General features: G+C 42.1%; 1 protein-coding gene across 8 annotated transcripts in view; it reads left to right on the top strand.

Moving 5' to 3' along the window:
* LOC122558192 (transcription initiation factor TFIID subunit 4) overlaps positions 1 to 27,889 on the top strand; it is a 370,919-nt gene that overhangs the window by 13,526 nt on the left and 329,504 nt on the right. For all 8 annotated transcript variants that reach the window (XM_043706504.2, XM_087995688.1, XM_087995691.1 and 5 more), the window contains exon 2: positions 13,838 to 13,992. In XM_043706504.2, coding sequence (XP_043562439.2) covers positions 13,838 to 13,992 — 155 coding nt within the window. The remainder of the gene's footprint in view (positions 1 to 13,837; positions 13,993 to 27,889) is intronic.

Below are 27,889 nucleotides of genomic sequence, written 5' to 3'. Positions count from 1 at the left end.
GTGTATATGTTATCAGTTTGCAGAAAAGCGTTCCAAAGATTCATGGTCCTCCAAGGTAAAAATTCTCAGCTCTGTCCTAAATTGGTGATCCCTCGTTCTAGTATCTTCCACACTGACATGCTTTGAGTGGCACCCGCACACAGACAGACGCACACTTCCCTTTACCTTCTGTGTTTACCTTCTGTGTGAAACTGGAATATTCCATCAGAGTTTAGAAAAGTTTCAGCAGCTTCAGAAGAAAACTTGCATTTGTGTGGTGCCTTTCACAACCTTGGGCAGACCCAAAGCACTTCAAAGCGCCTGAAGTTATTTTAATAGGTAGTTACTGTTGTGAGATACATGGCAGCCAAGCTGTGCACAGCATATTCTGACAAATGGCCATATAATGACGTTAGTTGAGAAATGAATACTGACTGAGTTGTTGCAGAACTCACCTTCTAAGTAATGCCAGGAATACTTTACAATATACATGGAAAGAGCCTTATTTAATACCTCAGCTGGAAGGTGATACCTCGAACAAAACTGCATTGAGATTGTCCTAAGTTTTCTGCCCACATTTCTGGATTAAGATTGATCCCAGTGACTTCTGAGTCAGGTGAGAATGTGACCACTGAACTGTATTTCAGTTAACCCCTTTGTCTCTTTTATAATACATAAGATAATCTACAGTGGGTAATGAGGATTAATTTTTTACCTTTACCAAGATGTTGCCTGGTTTGGAAGGAATTGGCTATGAGGAGAGATTGAACAAACTCTGTTTGTTTTAACTTGAATGTTGGAGACTGAGAGGCATCCTGATAGAGGTTTACAAAATGGAGAGGTGTGGATAGAATGGGTAGTTGGAGGTTTCTCCCCCAAGGTAGAAATGTCAGTTACAAGGGGACATAGGTTTGAAGTAAAAAGAAGAAAGTTTAAAGGAGATGAGATGCAAATTTTTTAAGAGGGTGGTAAGTGTCTTGGAATGCGCTGCCAGAGGTGGTGTTCGAAGCAGACGCAATAGCGACATTTAAGAGGCGATTTGACAGATACATGAATAAGCAGCGAATAGAAGGATCTGTACTGTGTAGAGGCAAATGGTTTTTAATTTTAGAAAGGCGTCATGTGTCGGTGCAGTCTTGGTGGGCCAAAGGGCCTATTTCTGTACTGTTCTTTGACTTCGGTGAATACATCATTGATGGAGACGGGCCAACCAAGTTGGTTTCCATTCCTGACTTGAGCTGTGGCAGTGGAGAGGGAGACACCTGTGCGGCCTTCTGTTTCCAGCAAGATTATTTTCTTGTTTACTCAATGTATGAACTATTTTGACATGAATGGAACTAAAATGTGGTTCCATAGCTGAGCTGTCACTGTCACAATTTCCTTTGGAGCAGGGAAGTCTGAGGATGTTTAAATAGAGTTCTGATAGTGAGGGTCGGGAAAGGTAAAACTACCTTTTGGGATGTCACTGGTAAAAGCTTTATATTGCAAATTATCTCTCTGAGGATAATGGTGAAGAGAAGTTGTTGGAGCATGCAATACTTTCTAATCTGAAGTTGTTCAGCCACTTGGTGAAATGGAATATTTTGGGTTATGAGGAAACAGAGTGGAGAGATTGAATTAGGGTTACTCCAGCAAAGATCTGGTGGACCAAATGGTTCCCTGAACTGTAACCTCTTATGTTTTTCCTAGAAATTATGACTCACTTGAGGTGTTTAAGGCTTCAGTTCTTTTGCCTTGAATTGCTACCTTTCATGGGGCAGCATCTAACTCATTTTAATAATAACTGGGTGGTGTGTCAGCATAATTCTGACTGATGACAAGAACTGAAAATGTCCCGTCGTGCTGCCTTTATCTGAGAACCAGAGATCGCATCCTGTCATCCATTTCACAGTTTCAGTGACACTTATAAACTACATGAAAGTGTTGTGAGGTCACTTGAATTTGATGAGATTATTTCTTTGTACACTCCCAGCCATCTGTTGCATGTCAACAGCATTGTGGAAATATAGTGCCTGCATAAAAGGACTTGTATATCTCTCTATGCCTCCAAAGTTGGAACAGCTGCATGTTGTTTAATGTTAACATCAGTTTGCAACTCAGTTCACTGAAGGTGAGGCTTAGAAAAAACAACTTCACAAATGATATTGAACTAATAGTAGCAAGTTTTTATTTATTGTCTATTTATTGCTTCTCAAACTTGTAGGAGCAGCATTTGGATTACTTGAAGGAACTGTTGATTTTCTGTTTACATTCTGTGGATATAAAAAAAAATATCCACAGGTTATTTGAGGTTTGGATTCATGTTGGAAATTAAGGCAAATTTCAGATGTAAACAGTACGAAGTGTCAGGTTGACTTAGTCAAAGCCACCTTATCTGAGTCAGGTGGGTATATTTAAGCCCTTCTCTATAATTGAACATGTAATCATGTTGTTCTGTTGTGCACAAATGGGTTGTCGTGTTGCCTGAGAAGACAGCTGTGAAACCCCTGGAATTTTCTGAGGATGTGATCATTTTATCTACTTAAGCTTCTGTAAAGCTGATCTTGCCTGGGTTACTGTACAATGTTACATTTCAAACCTTCTGGGTCAGGTCAATGACTGGTCAGTTGAGATACACACAGTATAATTTGCGGAATGAGATGTCAACTAGAATTTCACAGGACATTGTTGTCTGACAATGCATAGAGCCCTAGTGCAATGGGAGGGTTGATACAGTTACATTGGTCTTCATAATTCCTTAATTGCTGTACTATCAAAACTTTGGTCAACATCAGTTGAAGAAATCACAAAGTTAATTTATGGAGGAGAGGAAATTCCCATTTTGGGTAAATTTAGAATCAACAATGATGGGTGGTGGGCAAAGTCACCCATTGGTGTAACAAAGGATTAAAATGCACCCTTGCTTGGAAGGAACTGGTTAAAAACACGAGATTTTTCAGACAGAAGCAAAATACAAGATAGCAACGCAACCAAGTATCCTTGGGTGTTGAGTGAAACTGGCCACCAATTCAAGGATTCGAGCCCAACATTCGGATTCTAGCATATGCAGTTTACTACAGACTTTTTCCAGTGCCTATGCTCTTGGGGAGACAATAGAGCAAGCGCTGAAAAGATGAGATTGAGGTCAATATCACAAGCATTTAACAGAGTAATGGAGCTACGTCTATTGTGGTAGTACTAAAGGCATATGAGGTAACTAAATAAGGTATGAGAATAAAAATCCTCCCAATAATTTGCCAGCATATTCAGTTCAGTATGTCCCATTCCCTAAAAGTGTACTATTGCACAAGTTTACAATTTAGAAGCAGTGAATCATGACTTTATCCTCCCTCATCCTGGAACACTGATTCCAATTATATCCCAAATACTTTTCTGATTGAGAGAATAAATATGGAATCAAACCTGGAATCTTGCTGAACAAGTTCCCTTGTCCATTGAAGCTTTTGTAAGAGATAACTACTGGGTAGTTATGCATTTCATTTGACACAGTTTGAGAATGCCTAACATATGACAATTAAATAGGTTACTTGCCTGACGTTGATAACGAGAGCATTCTGTAAAAATGTCATCTTGCCACCTGGTAATGAGGACTTTCATTGTGGTGCAGCAGCTGTGAACAGTGTGTAAAAAGTAGAAAGTGTGGCATTACATCTGTGAAAATAGGTTTGACTTGGTGTCACATTAAGTTGGGCTGAGCTGCAAAAATCCCAGGTTCATGGTCTCCACTGCATAATTAAATGTCCCTTGCACTATACTTAGGATTGGCATCCTTGGAATGGAAATGGCAGGGACAGATGGATTGCGACTCCAGATCACAATCGAATAACTCATATTGCAAGTCACCATGGTTTACCCCTTGTTTGAGTATGTCCAAGGTGTAAATGATTTCTTTAGTTTTGTTGGATCCTCTCATACCTGAGCAGTCCCATAAAGGATCAGCATGATTGTGCATGGAGCTGACAATTATATTGTTCAATTGTGTCATGACCTCCCCTACGCTGGGCATGTTAAAAGTTTGGAGATGGTCTCAAAGCTGAACCAAATTTGAAAGCTTCTCTCCACATGAGCTGATTTGAAGTAGTTTCACAATTGAGGTGATCTGCAATCCATTAGTTAGTAGGTCTGATCTGTTTTAAGGTTTCATTATTGTTAGTGCTGAAATTCTCCACAATTGATTTTTGATGTTTATTCCATCGTTTCCCACTTTGCATAGTTCTGAACTACCTCACTTCCATTATCAGATGACATTCAGATTATACTTGCCATTATGATTGATCCTTCAATATCTTATTTTATGACCTGTATGTGTTCTCCTCCGAGTTTTCAGTCCTGATTTTTCTTACACAGGTCTCAGTAATTCCTACCATGTCTGGTTGCTTCCAGTGCACACTTGCTTTTTGGTTCCCTTTTTTTGCGGACATTATGTCCATTGTTGTACAGGCATTTCAAGTTATTTTAATAGCATTTCCTCTCACTTTGTCTAAACTATTCTTGAGCAGTTAACACCAGGCCAACAGAGAGCAGTGATCACTTTTTCTGTCCAGGTGGTTTTGGTGAAGGGATGATTCTTAGTTGTAATATTTGGAGGAAAGTCTTCAAATGATGGCCAAGGATCTCTTATATCTCTCTGAATGGGAGGTCAGCCCAGAATGAATCAGCAGCAGCAGACTTGTATTCAGGGATAATCGAATTTCATAGCCTGCCAAATCCCCAACTCTATTATTTTATCAAGCTCAATGAATGACACTGGCCTCGGATTTTGCCTGTCCTCGGATGCTGCCTGAATTGCTGTGCTCTTCCAGCACCACTAATCCAGAATCCAGGTGAAGCTAAAACCCAGCAGAAACAGCAAGCAATGGACCAGATCTCAGCTGTGCAGTCCTGCCATCTCCTGTCATGAACAACTTACTGCATAAAAACAGGAGTAGGAGCAGAACATTTGGCAGAGGGGTGGGAACCAGAGCTGCACACATGCCGGGGGGATGGGGTAGTTGCAGATGGGGCAGTGACAGGATGGAGTAAATCAATCGGGAAAGTTTTTCATGTGATGCAACAAAGGGATTGGTCAAAGTGCGTCTGCTTGAACGGAAGGAGTGTGAGAAATAAGAGTGATGAACCTAGAGCATGGATCAGTACTTGGGACTATGATGTTGTGGCCATAACAGAGACGTGGGTTTCACAGGGGCAGGAACGGTTGCTAGATGTTCCAGGGTTTCGAATGTTTAAAAAGAACAAGGAGGGTGGTAAAAGAGGAGGGGGTGTAGCATTGCTAATCAGTGAGTGCATCACAGCTACAGAAACTAAGGTTGTTGATGAAGGTTTGTCTGATAAGACAGTATGGGTGGAAGTTAGGAGCAGCAAGGGAGCAACCACCTCATTGAGGGTTTTCTACAGACCACCTAATTGCAGTTGGGAGATTGAAGAACTCATCGGCAGGCAGATTTTACAGATGTAGCAGGGTTGTTGTTATAGGTGACTTTAACTTTCCCAATATTGACTGGAACCTCCTTAGTGCAGATGATTTGGATGGAGCCGTTTTTGTCAGGTGTGTTCAGGAAGGTTTTCTTACTCGATGTGTGGACAGGCTGACGAGGGGAGAGGCCATTTTGGATTTGGTGCTTGGCAATGAGCCAGGACAGGTGACAGATCTCTCGGTAGGAGAGCACTTTGGTGACAGTGATCACAACTGTCTCACATTTACCATATCTTTGGAGAGGGAAAGGAGTAGTTACCATGAGAAGATATTTAATTGTGGAAAAGAAAGTTATGACGCTATGAGACAGGAGTTGGGTAGTACTGATTGGGAGCAATTGTTCCACAAAACGGGCACAACAGACATGTGGAGACTATTTAAGGAGCAGTTGTTGGTAATGATGCACAAATTTGTTCCTCTGAGACAGGTAAGAAGGGGTAACATGAAGGAAGCTTGGATGACGAGAACAGAGGAGCTTCTCATCAAAAGGAAGAAGGCAGCTTGCGTCAGGTGGAGGAAGCAAGGATCTAGCACAGCTTTAGAGGATTATAAGCTTACTAGAAAGGAGCTCAGAAATGGACTGAGGAGAACCAGGAGGGGGCACAAAAAAGGCTTGAAGGACTAGGGAGAACCAAAGGCATTTTACTCATACATGAGGAATAAGAGAAGAATCAGGGGAAATGTAGAGCTGATCAGGGATAGCGTAGGGAACTTGTGTGTGGAGTCTTATCTGATAGGGGAAGCCCTAAATGAGTTTTTTTGCTTTGGTTTTCACTAAGGAAAGGGACCTTGTTGTGAATGAGAACTTTGACGGACTGGGAAACAGGCTTGAACAGATCAAGACTGATGAAGTTAATGTGCTGGAAATTTTGGCAAACATTAAGATTGCTAAGTCCCCAGGGCCAGACCAGATATGTCCTAGGCTGCTCTGGGAAGCGAGGAAGGAAGTTGCTGGTGAAGATCTTTGCTTCCTCACTCTCCACGGGAGTCGTACGGAGGATTGGAGGGAGGCGAATGTTGTTTCTCTTTTCAAGAAGGGGAATAGGGAAGTCCCTGGCAATTACAGACCAGTCAGTCTTGCATCTGTGGTCAGCAAGACTTTGGAAAGAATTCTGAGGGATAGGATTTATGACTATTTGGCAAAGCATAGTGTGATTAAAGGCAGTCAGCATGGCTTTGTGAGGGGCAGAACATGCCTCACAATACTTGGAGTTCTTCGATGAGGAGGTTGAAGGGTGGGGTAGTAAATTTGCCGATGACACAAAGGTTGGAGGTACTGTTGATAGTATCGAGGGCTATTGCAGGCTGCAGCGCAACATAGACAGAGGCAGAGCTGGGCTGGGAAATGGCAGATTGAGTTCAACCTGGGCAAATGGGAAGTGATGTATTTTAGAAGATCGAACTTGAATGCTGAATATAGGATTAAAGACAGGATTCTTGGCAGTGTGCAGGAATAGAGGGATCTTGGTGTTCGAGTGCAGAGATCCCTCAAAGTTGCCACCCAAGTGGATAGGGTTGTTAAGAAAACATATGATGTTATGGCTTTCATTAACAGGGGGATCGAGTTTAAGAGCTGTGAGGTTTTGCTGCAGCTCTACAAGACCCTGGTGAGACCACACTTAGAATATTGTGTACAGCTCTGGTCGCCCTATTATCGGAAAGATACGGAAGCTTTGGAGAGCGTGCAAAGAAGGTTTACCAGGATGCTGCCTGGATTGGAGGGCTTGTCTTGCGAAGAGAGGTGGACTAAGCTCGGATTTTGCTCTTTGGAGAGGAGGAGGAAGGGAGGAGACCTGACCGATGTGTACAAGGTAATGAGAGGCATGGATAGAGTCGCTAGCCAGAGACTTTTCCCCGGGGCAGGCTTGACTGGCATGAGGAGTCATAGTTCTAGGGTGTAAGGAGGAAGGTATAGAGGAGACGTCAGAGGTAGGTTCTTTACGCAGAGAGTTGTGAATGCATAGAATGCGTTGCCAGCAGTGGTGGAGAAGCAGAGTCATTAGGGGCATTTCAGCAACTGCTGGACATGCACATGGACAGCAGTGAATTGAGGGATGCGTAGGTTAGGTTATTTTATTTTAGAATAGGAATAATCCTCAGCACAACTTCATGTGCCGAAGTGCCTGTTCTGCGCTGTACTGTTCTATGTTCGATTTGGCCCTTCAAACCTGCCCTGCCATTTTGTTAGGTGGCTGATCGATTCCTGATCTAAACTCTGTTATGCCAGTTCCTGATAGTCCTCAATTCTTCAATATTTCAAAAATCCGTCAAATTCCTCTTCAAATACTTTGTGATTATACCTCCACTACACGCTGGGCTAGACAATTCCAAACATTCATTTCCAATTGGCAGAATTTCTTTATATCCCAGTTTTGCAAGAACATCTCCTTGTTTGAGATTTCCCTACTTCTCAACATCTACCCTGTCAAGTCCCTTATATCTTGTATGTTTTGTTAAGATCACTCCTCATTCTTCTTAACTCTAATGAAGCCATCAAGCCTGCTCCACCATTCATTATTGTCATGGCTGATGGTTCAACTTAATAGCTTGTTCCCGCTTATCCCTCTCATCCATTGATCCCTTTCACTCCAAGTGCTATATACAACTCCTTGTTGAAATAATACCTTGTTTTGGCATTGACTGATTTCTGTGGTAGCAAATTTCACAGGCTCACCACTCTGTAAAGCAATTTCTCCTCTCTGATCCCTGGCTCTGGACTCCCTCGTCATTGGGGACATTCTTCTTGTTTCTAGCTTGTCTAGTTCTATTAGAATTTTATGGGATTCTGTGAGATCCTCCGTGATTCTTCTCAATTCCAATTCCAATTAATATAATCTGGTGAGACTACACCTCAATACTGTGTGCAGTTCTGGTCTCCAAATTTGAGGAAAGACATTCTGGCTGTTGAGGGAGTGCAGCATAGGTTCATAAGGTCAATTCCTGGAATGGCGGGACTACCTGAAAGTAACTGGGCTTGTATACCCTTGAGTTTAGAAGACTGAGAGGGGATCTGATTGAGACGTATAAGATTATGAAAGGATTGGACACTCTGGAGGCAGGAAGCATGTTTCCGCTGATGGGTGAGTGCCGAACCAGAGGACACAGCTTAAAAATACGGGGTAGTCCATTTCGGACAGAGATGAGGAGAAACTTCTTCACCCAGAGAGTGGTGGCTGTGTGGAATGCTCTGCCCCAGAGGGCAGTGGAGGCCCAGTCTCTGGATTCATTTAAGAAAGAGTTGGATAGAGCTCTCAAGGATAGTGGAATCAAGGGTTATGGAGATAAGGCAGGAACAGGATACTGATTAAGGATGATCAGCCATGATCATATTGAATGGTGGGGCAGGCTCGAAGGGCAGAATGGCCTACTCCTGCACCTATTGTCTATTAACCAATTCAACAAGATCTCATACGTCAGTCCTGCCATCCTAGAAATCCAGCTGTAAACTTTGGCTGCACTCCTTCGCGAAAGAATATACCTTCTCAGATAAAGAGATGAAAACTGCTCACAACCCTCCAGGTGCGGTCTTAATAAACCCCTGCATAATTGCAGTAAGACATCCCAACTGCTGTACTCAAATCTTCTTGCTCTGAAGGCCAACAAACCATTTGCCACCTTCACTGCTGACCACACCTGCATGCTTACTTTCAGTGACTGGTGTTCTGAGGGAACCTAGGTGTCATTGCACTTCCCTCCGTGCCTGTCTATCACCATTGCAATAGTTATCTACATATTTTTGCGATCAAAGTGGATAACAATTCCTTTATCTATATTATACTGCATCTGCCATGCATCTGTCCAATCACTCAGCTTGTCCACATTACACTGAAGCATCTCTGTATCCACCTCACAGCTCAACCTGCCACCCAGCTTTGTGTTGTCTGCAAATTTTGAGAGATTAAATTTACTTTCCTACTCTAAATCATTAATATATATTGTGAATAACTGGGATCTGGCACTGATTTCTGTGGTACCATGTTCGTCACTGCCTGGCATATGTAAAAAGACCTCTTTATTTCTACTTGCTTTCCTATCTGCTAACCAGTTTTCTATCTATCTCAATGCACTACCCCCAGTCCCATATGCTGTAAATTTACATGCTAATCTCGTTGGTGAAATTTTGTCAAAAGTCTTCTGAAACTTCCAATAAATCACATTCACTATCTGCTCTTCACCTCCACTCATTGCATCCTCAAAGAATTCTAGAAGGTTTGTCAAGCATGATTTCCGTTTGGTAAGTCCATGCTGATTGTCCAATCTCCCCATTGTTTTCCAAGTGCTGTGCGATTAAATCTTGTATAATGGCCTTCAGCATTTTCCCCACCAACATCGTCCAACGGACTGGTCTATAATTTCAAGTTTTCTTTTTATCTCGCCTTTTAAATAGAAGTGTTATATTAGCTCACTTTCAATCCGTCGGAATTGTTACAGATTGTTTAGAGTGTGAAGAATCTTGAAAGATGACCACCATCTGGTGCCAGTTCCTTAAGTACTGGGGATGCAGATTATCAGGACTTGGGGATTAATTGACCTTCAATCCCACCAATTCCCCAAATGGTGTATCTGTATTAGTAGAGTTTTCCTTCAGTTATTCCCTCTCACAAAACCCTGTGTTCTCCAGTATTTCTAGTATGTTAGTTGTGTCCTCCTCCTTGCTCACAGAATTAGAGTATATATTTAGTCGATCTGTCATTTTTTAAAATCCTTAATATAAATTCCACGATTTCCGACTGAAAGGGACTTAGGTTTGTCTTCAATCTTTTTCTCTTAATGTACCTGTAGAAACGTTTACAGTCAGTTTTTAATGTTCCATGCAAGCTTGGTCTCCTGCTCTATTTTCCCTTTCTTAATTAATCCCTTTTTGCTTCTTTGCTAAATTTTAAACTGCTGCCATTCCTCACATCTTTTTTTTTCTAGTTAAATTGTATAGCTCTTCATTGGATCTAATACTGTTTCTAATTTTCCTAGTAAGTTATGGTTTGGCAACTTTTTTTGTTTTACTTTGCACTTGGCAAGAATGAGAAATTGTTACAGCTTATGCATGCACTCTTTGAATGTTTGACTTTGCCTTTTTCACCATCCCTTAAAGTACTGTTTCCCAAACTATTGTAGCCAAGCTGTTACAAGACCTCTCTCTCAAACTTCAAGCACTGAACAATAAAAGTCAAACTTTAATTTGCCTTCATAATTACTTGCTGCATCTGCATGCTATCTTCTTGTGTTTCATGCACAAGAACACTCACATCACTCTGTATTGTATTTTTTTTGGAGTCTGTCTTTATTTAAATAATAGTCATCAAACCAAAATGTTATTTGGTAACCCTCAGGTTAAGCCACCGCTAATCTTGTCTCTCTAATGAGAGAGCAGCCCTACGGTCCTCTGGGACTATGGCATCTTGACTATATGTCTTGGCGGACTCCAAATATCCTCATCACAATATGTCCTCCTACCTATTTTTGTATTGTCAGCAAATTTGGGAACATTGTACGCTGCCCTGTCCTCCATTGTTTCTGCTCTTGTTAGACTTGAATGATTAGTTATCCGGGTGACCGCAATCTTCATGTGGTCCACCTGCTTAAAAAGGGGGTTTCATTAGCTCAGTTGGCTGGATGGCTGGTTTGTGATGCAGAATAACGACAGCCGTGTGGGTTCATTTCTTGCACCAGCTAAGGTTACTATGAAGGACTTTGCTTCTCAACCTCTCCCCTCACTTGAGGCATGGTGATCCTCAGATCACACCATCACCTGTTGGTGAGAGAGCAGTTGCGTGGTCTGGTAAGACGGTGGCAACTTTAGCTTTACCTGTTTAAAGTTCTCTAACTTGAAAACCTGAGAAGTCAACTGAACCCTAAACAGAACCCCCAAAAATAATCCTCTGGAAAATGAGTTGATGTGAATGGGCATGTGCCCCTATAGGGAGAGTGCTCGTAGAAGCCGACTATTTGTCAGTACTTTGGCTTGAGAAATCTGATTTGTCTAATGAATGGTAGTGTATAACATCTATGAATATCATGCAACCGAGAAACTGAGTGATCATCCTTTTAACTCTTATGTAATCTTGTAACTGTGTTTGGCATTAATCATATGGCAGGCTGAAAATGTGTTTGACACTGAATTGACTCAGATTAGCTCATCATTTTTATTTAGTAAATAATCTGGAGAAATTTGTTCTATTTGTGATATTTGGAAGACTTTCAATTCCCAGACCCTACATAGACTTTTAACTAATTGGCCAATGTAGCTCCTCCTCTGGTGTATTGCCTGTTCCCCAGCTTCTCACCCATGCTGTTGTCTGGATAGATTCTACTTTATCACTTCATCGCATTCTTCAGAGCTAGTGGTGAGTTGCTGAGATGTGTTTGTCACCTTCATGTTTCTTTTTTCTGAATTTTCTCTGTGGTGGAAGCCGTGAATTTGAGAGAATTGGCACTTCTGGTTCGATACCGATTAACTTGGTACAAACCCTGGGCATGAGGTGGTGTCTTTGCCATACTTCCAGTCTTGGCAAGTTTTCTGTTTGTTTCTTTCCGGTAATGTGTAAAATAGATAGGAATGTATGCAAATTGGAAAATCTTGGCAAATCGATTGTGGTCTGATTTAGTATTACACTAATAGGACACCTAGTGGAACTTGAATTCCTTTATAAGGATCATTCTTGTGAGCCAAGGCTTTTGCACTTCCTTCTACTGGATGGTGATGCTTCCCTTCCAGTGTGGGAGTGACATAGATCAAAGATACTTAGTATGGGTTAATCGTGCTTTCGTAGATCTGAGGTTATATGTAGCAGTGTAAAACATCAGTGTGAGGATATACTAGCAATTATATTTTGCCTGGTTGGTTTACAGGAAATGAAGTACTTTCAAAGCTTTGTTGTAAGGTGAGAAACAGTGAGTTGCTCTTGCAGAGAGCTGATACAGAAGTTATGGGTTGAATGATCACCTTCTGTCCTGTCACCATTCTGATCCCCATGATTTGTATTGTATTATGTTGCAGGACTATTCTGTCATACTTGAGACCAATGTGAGGAGTTCAGTTTGTACGTTGCTTTTCTGTTTTCATTGTGACCAGCATACCTGCCCATGAAATTGTAAAAATCTCACAACAGGTTATAGTCCAACAGGTTTATTTGGTAGCATTAGCTTTTGGAGCGACGCTGCTTCATCAGATAGTTGTGTAGCAGGACCATAAGACACAGAATTTATAAGAAATAATTACAGTGTCATTTTGAGTGCTTTTTAACTTTGTCCACCCCAGTCCAACACTGGCTCCTCCACATCATGACATTGTGGACAGCTCCCCCTCATGGTTTACATGGAGCATTGTGAGGATTTTAGTTGTGACGAGTGCAGGAGTTAGTTATAGTCCATGTTTGTTTTGAATGTATTATGCTCATCTGTATGCAGTCGTCAACTTTTATATTTGAATGCTAATATTATTAAAATTGTATGAAATTTACTTTAAGATTTGAGACAGATGTTGACTTCAACCCGGGAATGTCAGGTGCAGGAATATACACTTTGGCTATTGAGTTACACTGTGTTCCATCAAAAGTGAAATTTGTTTGGGACGACCAAATCTACAGACTTAGTATGTTGGAAACTGGTTGAATGAACTAACGGGGTGCCAGTTGTTTTGATGAACATGTCAGATAGCGTCTAAGTCAGATGGTTGTGGATTTAGTTCCCACTTGAGAGATTTGAGCATCAAGTCTAGACAGAAACTCCCAGTGCTGTACTAAGAGTGAAGTGTTGTTTGGATGAGATGTCAAACTGCAGCCTGGTCATCCCAAAGGTGCATGCGCAAATCCTCACTCTGCTTAAATTCCAGTTTGTTAATGCAGCACAGTGTGAATCTTCAATCCCATAAGCAGATTATTGCAAGCCAATGTAAACGTTAACTCTCTCAATTTCATAGGTGTCTTTGCTCCAAACTGATTTCCCTCCTCTCATCATTCCCATCACCTGCTGTCCCCATCTATTTCCACTCCTGTCACTCATCCATCTCTTCACCTCTCCCCACATCTGTTGCCACTCTTGCCGTTCCCCCCCAAATATTAGAAAACGGGTTGCTGGCTGAAGTTTCCTACCTGTTGGTCGACCTCGTCTACATGACGCATGTTTCCTTTGTTTAGAGGGATGAAAAATAAATTCCTGTTCATTGACTTTGGGCCTTTGGATGCTTTGATTGGAACTGAATTGACAAGTGATTGATCACAGGTTAATCAACAGCTCCAGTTCATCAATTGACTTCCAGAATGGTGGTTGATAAATTCTGCCTTTGAACTTTTGCCTAGAAATTTGTGTCCTAATAGTTTTTCATGTGCTTTTGTACAAAATTAAACTAGGTTGTAGCAAACCGGAATCATTTCCTAACTTCCTTTCTAGGAATGATTTTGGTCCGGACAGACAGCGGCCAACTTGTCATGGTTCCTCAGCAAGCATTGGCTCAGGTTCAAGCCCAGGCACAACACCCAGGAAGCATCTCTCCCAGGCCTTCTGCTCCAACGAGTGTTGCCACAATTCGCCTAACATCAAGTCAGGTATGAACTGACTGAATTCTCTTGTGTGGTCAGGTGGTTAAAGCGAATGTGTGGTGCTTTCAGGCACCTACTGGTTACTTCCATGAAGTGCAAACATTTCTGATTTCACATTTACTATTTTGCCTGTGTCTTTGTGTTTAAGCACTCCTAATTTCTCAAATCTTATGCAAAGCCTTATTTTGGATTTGATGTTGCTTTGATATAAAGCTAGGAAAGTGATGGTACATTGGTGTTGTTTGGAAACTGAATAGGACGACAATGGGGTAGTGAGTTTTCATTTGTGGTTTGCTAATTTAAATTTCTGCTCTCAGCATACCGTGACAAAGAACTGGGTGAGCTGGTTCTTCAGATTTTGTGCCAAAACCTCCCCTTCTCAAAAAGGGAATCAAGATGAAAATTAATTTGCTTCTGACTGGTAACTGATTTAAAAAGGCCACTGGTAGAAGCTTGTTTTGGGCTTAATGATAAGTCTTTATTGTATGGGGCAGTAATATATTAAAAATGCAGATGAAGGGAAAAATGAGCTGATTATACTCAGGCTCCCGGACATCGCTTTGCTGAATCGAGCTGCATTAATCTGATGGCAGATTCAGAGACTCAATTGGGAAAAGAAAAGTGCATGAGACTGACACCATGCACACTCTCTGATCCCAGACTTTCTCTTCACTTATCACTGCAGCCCCTTTGCCCCTCATCCCTCCCATGCTTTTTGTTCCATCTATTCTTTCTGATCCCTTCTCTTCAGAGTTATTCAATTGACACCTTGCCCAGTGTTGTATCACCTCCATCATGACCAGGGAATAAATGAATCATCATAAGCTTCTTCCTGTTCTGGTTTTGCGCTTAAGGTTTGCTTCTGAGAAGTTAATATGGGTGGCAGATGAGGTTCAGGTTCAAAATTTGTGAAAACCATCTCTTCAAAGATGATGATAATGCTTGAGTACTTTGACCATGTTTATATATCTTCATGAATTATTGGTTTTTGGAATCTAAGAGTCAGCCATGACTTAGGGCTGGCCCTCCCACCTTTGAATCAGAAAGCATGGATTCAAACTCCAATCCAGGAACTGGAGCAACAAGTGTAGGCTGACCCTGCCAGTGCAAAGCTGCCTAAGGTGATGTCTTATGATCTGTCAGTCGGATGGAGCAGATCCCAGTGCAATATTCCAAAGATGAGGGTCATTCTCTCCAATCCCCTGGCCAATACCTATTCCTCACCTACATGACTGAAAGAGAATATCTGATTAGTTATCTTTGCTTCTGGGAACTTCGAAAACTTGGCTCTCATGTTTCCTACAATGACCATAGTGACTTTATTTGATTGTAAAGCACTTTAGGGCCTTCTAAGCCACGAAAGCTGCTATATAAATGCAAGTCTTTCTGGTGTGAACTTTCAAGCTTTGACTGTGGTGGTGGGTATGAGTCAATCCAAAATTAGTTGTTGATTCTGATGCTCTGCACTTCCCACTTCAAAAGAGGAGAAAAAGGGAATAAAAATCAAGAAGGGGATCAATCCAAAATTGGTAATTATTTGAGTACCTGGGTAGAAGCTCGGAAGTAGAGAAGGAAATGATAGTTTGCAAACAGGGATTAGTGTGACATGGAAGAATGTATCCAAGGGGGCAAGGAAGTAACAACTGCAAAAAGGCTTGGATAGTGCAAACAGCTTATGGTCAGAATAGGTTTGACGGTTTTGTGGTTAGTTTTGAAAGGTTTACTAAAACACTTTCATTTGGCTCTGAACATCTCTCTCACATTTACATTTGTGGGAAAGCTGATTGTCAGAGTTTACTGAAAAGATATCTCAAAAACAATTCAGTTCTTTATTTTCAACAGATACATCCATTGGGCCAGTCAGAAATATCATCCATCAGGTAGGACAACTTACAATTTGCCCACAGACAAAACATTTCTTTGACCAGTACAAACACCCTAATCTCCATTTCATTCCCCTCTTTCCTACCTCCAATTTTTGGGATTGTAGCATAAGGGAGAGAAAAAAGAATCACAATGTTCCTGCTTTGGTCATAGTCTGTTACTGATTGATCTCAACTGTGCATTGTTTGAAGTGCAGATATATCAGGTTGAGAAGCCAGAGTTTGTTTTTCAAATGAAGATCAAATGAAAGTTCAAATGAATGACTTATTGTTCTGTAATGTAAACTGGATACTTAGGGCTCCTGCTCCTCGGATGCTGCCCGACTGGCTGTGTTTCCAGCACCACAGTTTTTAACATAGATTTCAGCAAAGGAAATAGATAAACTGGGTAGGGGACTCATTTTGGATGGCTTTCTCTGCTGGGAATTGGGCACTTTACAAAGACCAGGCTCAGCTGTGACCCTGTTCATCGAAAAAAAAAAACATTTTCACCACTTGCAACCAGGATTCTCAGTTTGAGCATGTCCATGTGGATGATGAAGTTAAGGGCATTTGGTGGCAGTAACTTGGATAACAAAATGTCATATGAACATATGAATTAGAGGCCATTCAGTTGGCCTCTCCAACTTGCTCCACAATTAGTCTAGATAACATTTGATTTGATTTTTTCAAAGTCAAAGGTCTATCCCCTTCTGGCTTAAAAGTATTTCATTGACCTAACCCTCCATATCTTTGGGGAACAAAGTTCTAAAGACTCTCGACTGTCTTAAGAGAAATTATGCTTCTTGTTTTGATCGTAAATGGGAGACCATTTAGTTTGCTGTCTCCTAGTTCTCGTTTCTTTCACAATAGAAACATTCTCTTGGCATCCACCCTGTCAGCTATGGTTGATTTATCGCCTTTCTCTGCCTTCTTTTTCTCCTTTCTCACTGGGATTTATCTTTGATATGAGTCATGAACTATTCCTTTAAATATGTACCATTGTTCAGCAACCATCTTTTCAGCTGAACTGCTTTCTCAGTTCACTTGAGCCAACTCAACTTCTTGTTTTGGAATTGCACTTGTTTCAGTTCAGCACAGCTGTTTCAAACCTAAAGTTTTCATTCTCAAATTGGCATGTTTGCCATGCTATGGTCGCTGTTTCCAAAGGAATCTTTTACTCTGATGATAAACTTACCTCATTGCACAACCAAATAAAATAGCCTGATCCCTCATTGGATCCAGAACATATTGTTCCAGAAATGATCCATAATACTTTCAGTACATTCTAATACAGCTGTGATGCAGCCCTGATCTACAGTCATATAGACTCGAAATGTTGGCTTACTCTGTTTCCATGGATACTGCCTGACCTGTGATCTCCAGCATATTTAATGTTTTCAGTTTGTTCCAATACATTCCTCCTTGTGGCTACCTCTGTCAATTTAATATTCCCAATATAAATGATGATTGCATCACCCATGATTAATAGACTGTCTTTTTTTTTTAGCATGCCTTCATTATTTACTGATATGTTCTGTACCCTAAAATATAGTTACTGTTGGGGGGCCTATATACTCATTCCACCAGTGTTGTTTCTAAACTCCATCCATATGAATTCTACCTTTTCTGATTCAAGATTATTCCATGATGTTGTACTTGCTCCATCTGGTACTAACAAAGTTAGTGCACTACCTTTCCCTTCCTGCCTGTGCTTTCAAGAAGTCACATACTTCTGAATGTTTATTCCCAACCTTGATCTCCTATTAAACAACAGACAATAGGTGCAGGAGTAGGCCATTCTGCCCTTCGAGCCAGCACCGCCATTCATTATGATCATGGCTGATCATCCTCAATCAGTATCCTGTTCCAGCCTTATCCCCATAACCCTTGATCCCACTATCCTTAAGAGCTCTATCCAACTCTTTCTTGAAAGTATTCCAGAGACTTGGCCTCCACAGCCTTCTGGGGCAGAGCATTCCACACACCCACCACTCTCTGGGTGAAGAAGTTTCTCCTCAACTCTGTTCTAAGTGGCCTATCCCTTATTTTTAAACTGTGTCCTCTGGTTCGGCACTCACCCATCAGCGGAAACATGCTTCCTGCCTCCAGAGTGTCCAATCCTTTCATAATCTTATATGTCTCAATCAGATCCCCTCTCAGCCTTCTAAACTCAAGGGTATACAAGCCCAGTCGCTCCAATCTTTCAGCGTAAGATAGTCCCGCCATTCCGGGAATTGACCTCGTGAACCTACGCTGCACTCCCTCAATAGCCAGAATGTCTTTCCTCAAATTTGGAGACCAGAACTGCACACAGTATTTCAAGTGCGGTCTCACCAGGGCCCTGTACAGTTGCAGAAGGACCTCTTTGCTTCTCTACTCAATTCCTCTTGTTATGAAGGCCAGCATGCTATTAGCTTCCTTCACTGCCTGCTGTACCTGCATGCTTGCTTTCATTGACTGATGTACAAGAACTCCTAGATCTCGTTGTACTGCCCCTTTACCTAACGACTCCATTTAAGTAGTAATTTGCCTTCCTGTTCTTGCCACCAAAGTGGATAACCACACATTTATCCACATTAAACTGCATCTGCCATGCATCTGTCCACTCACCTAGCCTGTCCAGGTCGCCCTGTATTCTCCTAACATCCTCCTCACATTTCACCCTCCCACCCAGCTTTGTGTCATCAGCAAATTTGCTAATATTACTTTTAATACCTTCATCTATATCATTAATGTACATTGTAAAGAGCTGCGGTCCCAGCACTGATCCCTGCAGCACATCACTGGTCACCGCCTGCCATTCCGAAAGGGAGCCATTTATCACTACTCTTTGTTTCTGTCAGGCAACCAATTTTCAATCCATGTCAGTATTTTGCTCCTAATACCATGTGCCCTAAGTTTGCTCACTAACCTCCTCTGTGGGACTTTATCAAAGGCTTTCTGAAAGTCCAGGTATACTATATCCACTGGATCTCCCTTGTCCATCTTCAGATTTACATCCTCAAAAAATTCCAGCGGATTAGTCAAGTATGATTTCCCCTTCATAAATCCATGCTGACTCTGACCTATCCTGTTACTGCTATCCAGATGTGCCATAATTTCATCCTTTATAATTGACTCCAGCATCTTTCCCACCACTGAGGTCAGACTAACTGGTCTATAATTTCCTGCTTTCTCTCTCCCTCCTTTCTTAAAAGGTGGGACAACATTAGCCTCCCTCCAATCCTCAGGAACTGATCCTGAATCGACAGAACATCGGAAAATGATCACCAATGCATCCACAATTTATAGAGCCACATCCTTCGGTACCCTGGGATGTCGACCATCAGGCCCCAGGGACTTATCAACCTTCAGACCTAACAGTCTCTCCAACACCATTTCCTGCCTAATATAAATTCCCTTCAGTTCAGGTCCTTCAGCTGCTATTACATCTGGGAGATTGCTTGTGTCTTCCCCAGTGAAGACAGATCTAAAGTACCAATTCAACTCTTCTGCCATTTGTTTGTTCCCTGAAATAAATTCACCTGTTTCTGTCTTCAAGGGCCCAATTTTAGTCTTAACCATTTTTATTTCTTTTCACATACCTAAAAAAGCCTCTACTATCCTCCTTTATATTTTTGGCCAATTTACCTTCGTACCTTATTTTTTTCTTTGCGTATTTCCTTTTTACTTATCCTCTGTTCTTTAAAAGCTTCCCAGTCCTCCGATTTCCCACTCATCTTTGCTATGTTATACTTTTTCTCTTTTGTCTTTATATGGTCCTTAACTCCCCTCGTCAGCCATGACCACCCCTCGTCCCCTTAGGATCTTTCTTCCTTTTTGGAATGAACTGATCTTGCATCTCCTGCATTATATCCAGAAATACCTGCCGTTTTTGCTCCACTGCCATCCCTGCTAGGGTATTGCACCATTGAACTTTGGCCAGCTCCTCCCTCATAGCTCCATAATTCTCTTTATTTAACTGAAATATTGTCACTTCTGATTCTGCCCTCTCCTTTTCAAATTGCAGATTAAAGCTTATTGTATTGTGGTCACTACCTCCTAATGGCTCCTTTACTTCGAGGTCCCTGATCAAATCCGGTTCGTTGCACAACACCAGAACCAGAATTGCTTTCTCCCTGATAGGCTCCAGCACAAGTGTTCTAAGAATCCATCTCGGAGGTACTCCACAAACTCCCTTTCTTGGGGTCCAGTACCATCCTGATTCTCCCAGTCTGCCTGCATGTTGAAATCCCCCATAACAACTGTAGTAATATCTTTGCGACAGGCCAATTTAAGCTCCTTATTCAACTTACACACTACATCCAGGCTACTGTTTGGGGGCCTCTAGATAACTCCCATTAGGGTCTTTCTATCCTTAGAATTTCTCAGCTCTATCCATACTGACTCTACATGCCCTGATTCTAGGTACTTCCCCCGTGCGAGGGACTGAATATCATTCCTTACCAACATGGCCACCCCACCCCCTCTGCCCGTCAGTCTGTCCTTACGATAGCACGTATAGCCTTGAATATTCATTTCCCAGGCCCTGTTCACTTGAAGCCACGTCTCAGCCACAACATCGTAACTGCCAATTTCCAAATGAGCCTCAAGCTCATCCACCTTATTTCTAATGCTTCGTGCATTCATATATAATATTTTTAATTTGTTACTCCCCTCACTGTTCCTATCAATTCCTATTAAGCGTGTCTCCATCTTGGCTGTCATTTAATTCATTCTGAATATGTGCACTTATGTAAAGAGCTGATAAATTTTGCTATACTTTATTTCTTTTGATTCTATTTATTCATTTTTAAAATGTTTGTGCACACTGTCCCACTCTGGTATCATTACCAAAATAGCTGCCTTGCAATGTTGCCATATCCTTTTGTTTTGTAAGCCGATGTGTGTCCTCTTCAGAACCCTTTTTTCTCTATTTCATTCAAAGCCCTCTAAGCCTTTGTTATTCTATTTGGCAGTACATTGATCCCAGAATGGTTTAAGTGAAACCCTCTCACTGGAATAGTTCCTTCTATCACTGTACTGGTGCCAGTATCTCATGAACTGAAACCCATTCCTCCCACACCAAACTTTGAGTCACACTCTTAACGCCATGCTTTTAATTTATCCTTTGCCAGTTTGCCCAAGGTTCAAGAAGTAACCTGGAGATTAAACTTTAAAGGTTCTGTTTTTTAATTCAGCTCCAAATTGTTAAAATTCTTTCAGCAGAACCTTCTTTCTGGTGTGATAAATATTACTGATATCAATGTGAATGAAGTTAATGGGATTCCTTCTCTCCCTTGCCAAGTTCCCCTCTCACCGTTAAGATGTCCTTCACCCCTGCACCAGGCAGGCAAACACAACATTTGGGCCTCCCGCTCACAGCTGCAGACAGTAGAATCAATCAATTCCACAAACCACCACATTCCCTCTCCTGAATTTACTGGCCCTGACTCAAATATATTCCTATTTCCTCCTTGACTTGAATATCTACTTAATCCACAGTGCTGTAGTGAATGTGTACATCCTTTCTGCAGACCCCACTCTCATTCACGTCACTTGGAAGGATGTTGTAAATGTTGGACAGTTGCATGGGCTATGGCTCCTCATAGCCCTCCCACCCCACCCTCTAGTGTCCTCAGACCTGTCTCACCATTCAGACCCCCTGCCCCTGATCACAGGTGAAGATTTGAATTACCTAATCTGAGGGGTGTGGCCACTTCCTGGATGAGTGTGTATGGCTAATTTTCTCCTGTCCAATGTCTGCAGCTTCGATTCGATCTGCTCATTTCCTGGAGCTGCAAGCAATTCCTACAGATGTATTTAGTCTGGTTCACCTCAGTGTCTAGTAGTAACGCAACACCCATCTTGCCATTGCTATTATTTTATAGGCTTTGGTCTCAGAGAAAACTGAGATGGATTGAATGCTGCACCTTCTCAGCCTATTCCCAGCCCATAATCATCTTGCGCAGTAAATTCAGCAGAGACTGAGAGGTCAGATGAGGCTCCTGAGCCACATCAGGAGCAGCTCAATGTTGGGCTGAGCTGGTCCCAACTGTGCAAACCATTGTCTTGTTAAACGCACAGTACCAACTTCAGCAGTGTTTGTACTGCTCAGCAGCAAGTTTGGCAATGCCTTTATCCACAGAATGATGACCCTTTAGCATATGCAATTGACTTGAAATAATATAGTGGGGTGGCAAGGTGGCTCAGTGGTTAGCACTGCTGCCTCACAGCGCCAGGAACCCAGGTTCAATTCCCGCTTCGGGCAACTGCCTGTGTGGAGTTTGCATATTCTCCCCGTGTCTTTCCTCCGGGTGTTCTGGTTTCCTCCCACAGTCCAAAGATGTGCAGGTTAGGTGAATTGACCATGCGAAATTGCCTGTAGTGTTAGATGCATTAGTCAGAGGATCTGGGTGGGTTGCTCTTCAGAGGGTCGATGAGGACTTGTTGGGCTGAAGGGCCTGTTTCCACACTGTAGGGTATCTAATCTAATCTAAATCGAATCATATCTTGAGATGAGCCAAGAGATTCAACCTTCAAGAATCAGTGAAGAAAGTAATCATGGTTTTGTTGACAAAAGTGACTATCAGTTTGCTTTTAGCTGAATCCTATACTGACATTTGGTAATAACAATTGAGCAGTCAAGGTGACCAGATCACTGGAATGATATGCGACACTTTGAGCATTGCCTTGGATTGTCAGAGCAGTCTTACGCTCTGAAATTCCTTGCCTAAGCATATCCACCTTGCTCCCTCTCTTTCCTCCTTGAAGATGTTCCTTAAAACCTGTTTGATCAAGCTTTTGGCTATCTGGCTTCTTGGTCTTGTTGGGTGGTTTGATTAAACTTTTCTGAAACACTTCAGAATATTTCATTAGTTTCAAGGGGTTTTATCAACATCTGTTGTTCACATTCCAGCTGAAAAATAACATTGTCCAATCCTTATTTTTTTAAACAGATGTAGTAGAGATAAGTTCATAATTCTGTTCTGCAGTTCTCTTTAAATTGTTTCTCAGAGGCATGTTTCCTACTTAGTTCCCGTTCCAAATTACGGTGCCACAGCTCGTCTTAATGTGTGTTACATCATTGCAGTGTTGCTTAGTTCCTGCTGGTGGTGCTTTAAAAGTGTCTCGGCATGCCTGGAATGAGCTGAGACCACAAAGCTGCTGTTCGTGCTGCTCGTATTCCAAGACGAATCAGACCTGTTTGAGTAAAGGAGTTAGTGGTTCACTTGAAGTCTTGAGCATCTGTGTTACATAGGCGAGGCGTTTCTAATACACCTCCATTAAAAAGAGCATTTTGAACCCAACTCCATCAACACCTGAGAAACTTGATATCATCAGGACAGGGCAATTTGATTCATTGGCACCCCATCCAACACCTTCACTATTCACTCCCCCAGCACCTCTGGCAGTGCCCCCTTTGGCACCAGTGTATGATATATACAAGATGCACTGCAGCAGGCTCCTTTGACAGTACATTACAGCCGGTTCTGTTATAACATGATAGTTCCAATCTCATGCAATCCCGTATTATAAGAAAATCATGTAATAGCAGCAACATTTAAATGAATAGGATCGGAATTGCGTTATAACCAATGTGCGTTTTAAAAGTTTGTGCTTTAGAAACAATGTCCCCATTTCGTCAATCGTGTTACAGCGAATTTGCATTAACGAAATGTACGTGATAGCAGAATAACCTGTACCTTCAAAATCTGGCATTTCTCTGCCACTTCGAAGGACACGGGCATCATCCAAGATGACAGGGCAAGTACAGGAAAATGACTCTGTCTTGGGATAACCATCACCTGCAAATTTCCTTCCAGCCCTCACACCATCCGAGTTGAGACCTACATTTGTGTTCTGTCACTTTGATCAAAATAGTCATCAAGATGTACAGCATGGAAACAGACCCTTCGGTCCAACCTGTCCATGCCGACCAGATATCCCAACCCAATCTAATCCCACCTGCCAGCGCCTGGCTCATATCCCTCCAAACCCTTCCTATGCATGCTGCTCATGATTTTATAAACTTTTATAAGGCCACCCCGCAGCCTTCAACGTTCCAAGGAAAACAGCCCCAGTCTCTTCAACCTTTCCCTATAGCTCAATTCGCCAACCCTGACAACATCCTTGTAAATCTGAAAATCTTGGAACGCCCTTCCTTAGAGCATTGTGGGTGCAGCTATGCAACAATTTGGCTCACACTACCATCTGAAGATGGGCCACAAATGCTGCGTTGCTAATAATGCCCTTATACCCTAAAAGAAAGCATTTCTAAACAAAAAACTCCATGTCCCAAAGCACTTCACAGCCACTTGGAACTTTGGAAATATGAGTAACATTATGATGTAGAAATATGCAGCAATTACTTTGTTCACAAGGGCCCGTAAGGGGATGATTAGCATTTTTTTGATCAAATGCTTTACTGCCTCAAATATAAACTGTACTTCTTCAAAAATGCTCTTTGATAAGCATTAGTTTTCCTTATCTGCAGGAAAATACTTGGGAGATTGGCCAGAAATTGCAATCATACAAACATACAGGGATCAACCCTGGTTCAATGGAGGGCGCAGAGGGCATGCCAGGAGCAGCATCAGGCATACCTAAAATTGCGGTGTTAACTGGTGAAGCTGAAAACAGAAAACAGCTTGCGTGCCAAATAGCATAAACAGCAAGTGATAGAGCTAAGCAATCACACAATCAATGGATCAGATCTAAACTCAGCAGTCTTGTCACATCCAGTCATGAATAGTGTTGGACAATTAACCTGCTGTCTGAAGGAGAAGGCACGACAAATATCCCCATCTTCAATGATGGAAGAGCCCGGCACATCAGTGCAAACGATAAGGATGAAACATTCCCAACGATCTTTAGCAACAAGTATCAAGTGGATCATCCATCTCAGCCTCCTTCAGAGGTCCCCAGCATTACAAATGGCAGTCTTCAAACAATTTGATTCACATCACGTGATATCAAGAAACGGTTGGAGGCACTGGAGACTGTAAAGGTTATGGGTCCTGACAAAATCCTGGCAATAGGATTGAAGACTTGTGCTCCAGAACTTGCTGCTGCCTTCGTCAAGCTATTCACATCCGGCTGCAATGCCGGTACCTACCTGACACTGTGAAACAATCAATTATGTCCTGTAAATAAAAAGCAGGCCAAATTCAACCTAGCCAATTACTGTCCCATCATCTATTCTCGATCATCAGTAAGCTGATGGAAAGTGTCATCAACAGTCCTTCCCAGCAGCAGCTGCTATTAACTGACACCCAGTTTGGGTTCTGCCAGACCACTCAGCTCCTGACCTCATTACAACCTCATGGACAAAAGAGCTGAATGCCAGAGGGGAGGGGAGAGGGACAGCTGTTGAAATCCAGACTGCATTCGACCAAACATGACATCAATGAGTCCTCTCCAAACCAGAGTCAATGGGAATTGGGGTGAACTCTCTTCTAGGAGAAAGTGAGGTCTGCAGATGCTGGAGATCAAAGTTGAAACTTTATTGCTGGAACAGCACAGCAGGTCAGGCAGCATCCAGGGAACAGGAGATTCGACGTTTCGGCCACAGGCCCTTAACTCTCTTCTCCCAAATTCTTTAGTGCATCGGACTGTGGTTCTAGTTGTTGGTCAGTCATCTCAGCTCCAAGGCATCTCTGCAGGGGTCCCTCAGGGTTGTGTCCGAGGCCCAACCATCTTCAGCTGCTTCATCAATGATCTTTCCTCCATCATAAGGTCAGAAGTTGGGATGTTTACTGATAGCGCAATATTCAGCACCATTTGTGACTCCTCAGATACTGAAGAGGTCCATGTTCAAATGTGACAAGACTTGGGCCATATCGAGGCTTAGGCTGACAAGTTAAAGTAACGTTCAGGTTACGTAAACGCCACCAATGATCATTTCCAACAAGAGAGAATTTAGCCATCTCCCCTTGACATACAGTGATGTTACCATCACTGAATCTCCCACTGTCAACAACCTGGTGTTATCATTGACCAGAAACTGAACTAGCCATATAAATACAGTAAGATTGTAAGTTAGCTCGCTGAGCTGGAAAGTTTCTTTTCAGATGTTTGATCACCGTGACTAGGTAACATCAGTGAGAGTCTCTGTTGAAGTGCTGATGGTATATCCTGCCTCTCTATAGGTCTTGGTTTCTTAGGGTATGTGATGTCATTTCAGTATTTTATCAAGAGAAGATAGATAGGACCTAGATGATGTATTTATTGATGGAGTTCTGGTTAGAATGCCATGCATCTAAGAATTCTCATTTGTTTCGCCTGTCCTTGGATGTGTACACTATCCCAGTCAAAGTGGTGTCCTTCTTTGTCAGTATGTATGAACTAGTGATAGTGGGTCATTTGTTTTGGTGGCTAGCTGATGTTCATATATCTTGGTGGCAAGTTTCCTCCTTGTTTGTCCAACGTAGTGTTTTTAACAGTTCTTGCATGGTATTTTGTAAATGACGCTAGTTTTGTTGATAGTATCTAATGGATCCTTTAAGTTCCAGGGGGAATCGCAATTATATTTCCAAGTCAGAATTGCAAGTGGATTGGAGGGGAACTTCAGGGTGGTGGTGTTCTCATGTATCTACTGCCCTTATCCATCTATATGGAAGTGGCCTTAGGTTTGGAAGGCGCTAAGTGAGGATCTTTGGTGAATTTCTGCAGTGCATCTCCGAGATGGCGCACACTGCTGCTACTGATTGTTGGTGGTGGAGGGAGTTACTAAATATTGTGGATGTGGTGCTAATCAAGTGGTTCCGTGCAATTGAATGTCCTCTGTCCTTTCAGTGGGACAGTTTCGAGTGTGCCACATCACTGTGGTTCTGGAGTCACATATAGGCCAGACCCCAGAAGGTCTGCAAACCTGGATGGTTTTACTAATTATATAATGACTGCTAACTTTTTACTCCAGACTTAGTTTGACAATGTTCATTTACTGTGGTGTGATTTGAAGCAATCTCTCTGGATCAGTAGTCACGAGCTCTGGGTTACTAGCCCAGTAAAATAACGATAGCACTCCCCCATTCAGAGATTTCAGCCCATAATCTAATCTGATAATCCAGTTCTGAACTGAGGGAGTTCTGAGCAATTTGATCTATTTAATATTTTGAAGAGATTTATAGCTGAAAGACGAGCCATAGTATGCGTTCCTGCAGGCATTTGGAGGAAGCTGAGAAATCCAAAATGGATTTCCATTAAGGAACATTACTGGACCAACACAGAACTCACTTGGTTCAGCAGTACAACTTTTGGTTTGCTTCGTATTGAGATCCAGCATAACACTAAACATAGAGCATTACAGCACTGTATAAGCCCTTTGGCCCTTGATGTTGCGCTGACCTGCGAAATTAATTTGATGCCCATCTAACCTATACCGTTACATTATTATTCATATATATGTCCAGTGCCTATTTAAATGCCCTTAATGTCGGTGAGTCTACTACTGTTGCAGGCAGGCTGTTCTATGCCCCTACTACTTTGAGTAAAGAAACTATCCCTGATATCTGTCCTAAATCTATCACCCCTCAATTTAAAGCTATGTCCGCTCATGTTAGCCTTCACCATGAGGAAAAAGGCTCTCACTGTCCACACTATCTAACCCTCTGATTATCTTATGTCTCGATTAAGTCACCTCTCAATCTTCTTCTCTCCAATGAAGATAGTCTCAGTTCTCTCAGCCTTTCCTCATAAGACTTTCCCTTCATACCAGGCAACATCCTACGAAATCTCTTCTGAACCCTTTCCAAAGCTTCCACATCCTTCCTATAATGCAGTGACCAGAACTGTACGCAATATTCTAGGTGCCGCCTTACCAGTGTCTTGTACAGCTGAAGCATGACTTCGTGGCTCCAAAACTCAATCCCCCTACCAATAAACGCCAACACACCATATGCCTTCTTAACAACCCTATCAACCTGGGTGGCAACTTTCAGGGATTTGTGCACCTGGACACCGAGATCTCACTGTTCATCTACACTGCCAAGAATTTTACTATTAGTCAAGTACTCTGCATTCCTGTTCTTCTTCTGAAGCGAACTACCTCACACTTT

This window comes from Chiloscyllium plagiosum, unplaced genomic scaffold, assembly GCF_037043375.1.
Source record: "Chiloscyllium plagiosum isolate Xiang-an unplaced genomic scaffold, Cpla_swu_hap1 HiC_scaffold_17, whole genome shotgun sequence".
Classification (NCBI taxonomy): Eukaryota; Metazoa; Chordata; class Chondrichthyes; order Orectolobiformes; family Hemiscylliidae; genus Chiloscyllium; species Chiloscyllium plagiosum.
The sequence above is the reverse complement of the archived record's forward strand: the minus strand, read 5'-3'. Positions and strand labels throughout refer to the sequence as shown.